Source organism: Amblyraja radiata, chromosome 19 (assembly GCF_010909765.2).
Source record: "Amblyraja radiata isolate CabotCenter1 chromosome 19, sAmbRad1.1.pri, whole genome shotgun sequence".
Classification (NCBI taxonomy): Eukaryota; Metazoa; Chordata; class Chondrichthyes; order Rajiformes; family Rajidae; genus Amblyraja; species Amblyraja radiata.
Genome location: NC_045974.1, coordinates 23,187,883 through 23,192,218, shown reverse-complemented (window position 1 = coordinate 23,192,218; position 4,336 = coordinate 23,187,883). Strand labels below are relative to the sequence as shown.

Genomic DNA, 4,336 nt, shown 5'->3' with positions numbered 1-4,336 from the left:
CATGTGTTTATAAGACAGGGAAGGATATCCAAGATGTTGAGGGAGGGGGAGGAACTGGAAGACGCAAGAATCATCAATGGATGCAAGCCTCAGCTAATAATCAGACCATTTCTGGCACTGAGGAAGCCCAGTGGCAAGACCCAACATGTTGAGACTTGCCTACTTCAAAGGTTGAACTTCACAACATTCAGTGCAAACATATCCAACAAGGGGAGGGAGTAACAGCTGAATACCCCAAGATCTAAGCCAACCGAAGTACAGATCACACCCTGTGATACTCAATTCCTAACTTATTTTTGTAAACTTTCTTGCTTTCTTGGACGATCAGAAGTTTATTACATTCAGACCATCACTCCATTCAAAGCTAACCAATTCCAAGCACTCTACACAAGCCTAGCTGACCACAGTTCTCTAAATAAACTTGCTCAATGTACCGCAGTTTGAAACATTTCATTAGCTGCGACTGTGACCAATTCAGTATATTCATGTGGAATGTGTGCAAGGGAACATGCTATAAACACTCCCCCATTCCAAAACCAAACAGAGGCCAAATCTTTGTTTCTTGTTAAAATGGCAAGATAGGAAACATTTTATTACAATAGAAGACAAAAAATTTCTCTTGCAAAATAGAAATCTGTACAACTTTCGCCACAATCAATATACATGAACTGTACAAATTTACAGCAGTTCATAATTTAGCAAGTATCAAGAGATGGTCAAAATAGAATTCACAAATTCGACATTTGTGAAACTACCTGGTCACAGAGGACGAGAAACAACAGTCTGCATCCACTTCACTGTAACAGTGCTTAAAAACAAGACCCTAGGCTAGTAATGTACAGATATTTCAAAGGAGGGTAGTCAAACATTAAAGAGCAGTTGGCTCTTGTAGCTTCACAAAGGCTGTCAAACCTAATCCGAAGAGCAAGTAGCACCCCCAAGTTGGGGGGCTCAACCTCAATTTATTTTTAAAGTATTTTAAAAAGCAAAGTGGCAAATGTCAAAATACCACTGATGAGTTAAGGGGGCAAACAGTTGGCAGTTATCAATTCCCCTTCTGTCGATAGATTATTTGGTCTGGATTTGGTGCCTTAGTTTAGAAAAGACAGCCTGTGAGAGCTACACAGCTTCTCCTCAACATTTAAGAGGTGCCATCAGCTTCAAAACAAAGCCCAGTGTGGGTCTTGAGAAGCCGGACTCCTTTCCTCCCCCTCAAATCAAATCCCCCCCCCCCCCCCCGGCCATTGGCAAATGCAGCCCCCTCTTTTTTTTTTACGTTTGGTGAATTAGCTGGATACGGTCATCATGTTGTACGTTTTGCAAGGAGTGGCTCTGCTCATCAACAATTCGCCCTTGCAACTTGTCCGGCTGCCTTCGACCATGGTCACGGGCGAGCCGGACCCCAGGTGTAGGTGGTGGCTGTGGACGATGGGATGCGCCTCGTACAGCACGCAGATGGAGCCGTCTTCGCCGATTCGGTAGGACACCTCGTAGGGGTCGACCCAGAGCGTGAGCTCGCGCGGCAGCAGTCCGTAAACCTTCTCGTTGCTCAGCCCGATCCTGTTGGCCGCCTTCCAGATGAGGGGGTCCATTTTATGGTTGATCCGGATGCACCGGTAGCCGGAGCCTTTGCACGGTTTGTCGGGGAACCAGTGGTGTTTATAGTGCTCTGTTGGGGGGGGAAAAAGGGCGAATCATTGCTTAAATTATTGTTTTAATGATCACCGTTAAGTGATGCCGCTTCCAACAAAAGTTTTGCCTTCTTAGTGCAAAAAGAATCGATCAAAGCAGTAGCAACACTGCTTTTTATTCGGCAGGACCCGACTTTTACAATTTCACTGCAATTTGACTTTCACGCTTTCATTCTGCATTTGTAGTAGATTTCGCTGTTGCATTTTGTAGGGATTTTTTTAATGATACGGTGTGGATTTTGTCAGGAAAAAGCGATCGTTTGCAAGACGGGGGGGGGCATCGCTTTGCAGGTAAATGTATATTTTTTAAATGCCGAGGATTTTACAAGCAGTAAATGGGGGGGGGCTTGCATCGTTCTTCAAACAAATTCCTTCTTTTTTAAATAAAAAGAATCACCGTGGATTTTGCCAACTAAACGTGCTTGGTTGCAGCAAATGAATTTGCATGGGTTTGCAGCCTAAATATTTTTTTAAGATTCGGCATGGATTTACCAACTTTTAAGTGTTTGCTTCCAGGAAACGGGAGTTTGCATCGTTTTTGCACTGCGAGTGTAGGAGGGAAGGAGGAAGATAAATAAATAAAGCGAGCGAAAGGGAAAGTTGCACGCACGCACGCACTTTGTTCCAGACCCGATGCAGATGATGAATGGGGGACATTGTCCCCGGGAGCGGGGCGAGCGCCGGGCGCGTGCCCCCGTGGAGTCCCGGGCAACGGCCGCGCGCGCCCCCCACTCATGCGCGCCCCCGCGCACACTCACCCGCCAGCAGGTCCTGCAGCGACTGGCAGAAGGTCTGCAGCTGCCGCTCCTCCACCGTGGCCTTGGTCTGCAAGAGCTTACAGATAAAGCCCACCGCCGCGCTGATCTCTGGCTTCATGTCGGCCCAAGTGCCCAGAACGTACATTTGAGGTGAAAATCCCCGGACGGAAAAAAACAAATTAACGGAAGGTTGTTGTTGTGAGAGAGGTTGTGAGGCGACAAGTCGAGGGGAAAACGTCGTCCAAGTAGCGCCTCGTTGTTTTTCTGTTCTCGTTTAAATATGTGGGGGAGGAGAGTTGTCGAGTCAGGCGCGATATTGTTGAGCCTTTGTCGGTCGGTGTTGTGACTCAACGCTGTTCCGGGACAGCCATGTCCGGACTCCACCACCGCCAAACGGGACGCGGCGGTCCGGGGCAGCGCCTTTTATAGGGGCTTGGCAAAGGGAAGTGACGTTGCATACCGCGGGTGGGGGGGGGTGGGGGATGAGTGACGTCAGCGCCCGTGTGGGAAGCGCTGACGTAATTCTCTCCCTCGCCTGTCAACAAGCCGAGAGCGCATGCGCGGGGATGGCGAAGGTCACGTGGTGTGGGGAGGGGAGATGTCTACAGAGACACAATACGTGTGGATCCTGCCTCAAGCAGTGGATGGAGAAGTTCATAAGTCATAGACTTCAGAGATACAGCGAGGAAACAGGTCCTTCGGTCCACCTAGTCCGACCAGCAATCACCCCGTACACTAGCACCATCCTACACACTATGGATAAAGTTTACAAATGCCTATTAACCTGTAAGTCTTTGGAGTGTGGGGGGGAAATTGGAAAAAACCTACACGGTCACAGAGAAAATTTACAAACTCCGTACAGACAGCACCTGTAGAGAGGGTTGAACACAACAGCAACTCCATTGCTGCCTCACTGTGCCGCCCACAGGAGCAAAATTAGGTCATTCACCCACATCGAGTCTACTCTGCAATCAATCACGGCTGACCTAACTTGCCCCCTCAACCGCATTCTCCTGCCTTCTCCCTGAAAACCCTTGATACTCTTATCCAGAATCTGTCAGTCTCCGCCTTAAAAACACCCAATGACTTGGCCTCCACAGCCGTCTGTAGCAATCCATACTCCAATCCAAGGGACCCAAAGGGATGGAGATGTGGAGTCAGAAAGTCATACAGCATCAAAACACGCCACTCAGCCCAACTTGCCCATGCCGACCATGATCTAGATTAGTCCCACCTGCCCACGTTTGGCCCTCGACACCTTTCTTATCTATGTACCTGTGCAAATGTCTTTTAGATGTTAGTATAGTACCTGCCTCAACCATCTCCTCTGGCAGCTCGTTCCATACACTTACAATCTTGCACTGAAATTAGCCTCAGGAATTATATGGGCTTTAAACAAGTTGAGATTCAGATTAGAATATTGTCTTATACGTCAATGTGCAATGAAATTCCTAGTTCACATGAAGCAACACAGTAAACAATAGCCGCAACAACAAATACAATCAATGCAATAACAGCAGAATGGTGCAAAGTTTGTAGTGCAAACTGAAGTAGTACAAAATATACTAAAATGCGATCACGGAATAACCAAATGAGGTAGAGTCTAAGTAAAGGGATCTTAATCTGAAATGTCACCTATCCAGAGTCTGAAAACGGGTCCTGACTCAAAACGTTACCTGTCCATGTCCTCCAGAGATGCTGCCTGATGAGTTACTCCAGCAACTTTTTTTTAGGTAGAATTAAGAGCAGATGCAAGGAATTGAAGCTGCCGATTTACAAAAAAGTCACAAAGTGCTATAGTAACTCATGAGGCTATGGATAAGTGATGTTTCGAGTTGTGACCTTTTTCTCCAGAGTTGCTGTTTGACCTGCTGAGTTACTCCAGCA

The 4,336-nt window shown here is 47.2% G+C and overlaps 1 protein-coding gene across 1 annotated transcript; it reads right to left on the bottom strand.

The window, feature by feature from the left end:
* Positions 1-554: 554 nt before the first annotated feature.
* Positions 555-2,868, bottom strand: LOC116984002 (protein BTG1-like). Its single transcript, XM_033038025.1, has 2 exons — positions 2,450-2,868; positions 555-1,669 (listed from the first exon to the last, which is right to left on the bottom strand). Exons 1-2 carry the CDS (start codon positions 2,592-2,594, stop codon positions 1,287-1,289), a joined length of 528 nt encoding a protein of 175 aa, XP_032893916.1. The 5' UTR covers positions 2,595-2,868; the 3' UTR covers positions 555-1,286.
* Between the last annotated feature and the right edge of the window lie 1,468 nt (positions 2,869-4,336).

Excerpts from the sequence above, each read along its gene's own strand:
- LOC116984002 (XM_033038025.1), bottom strand. The coding sequence starts at position 2,594 with ATGTACGTTCTGGGCACTTGGGCCGACATGAAGCCAGAGATCAGCGCG. Across the intron at positions 1,670-2,449 it reads GCTGCAGGACCTGCTGGCGG|AGCACTATAAACACCACTGG; the intron begins GTGAGTGTGCGC and ends CCCCCCCAACAG.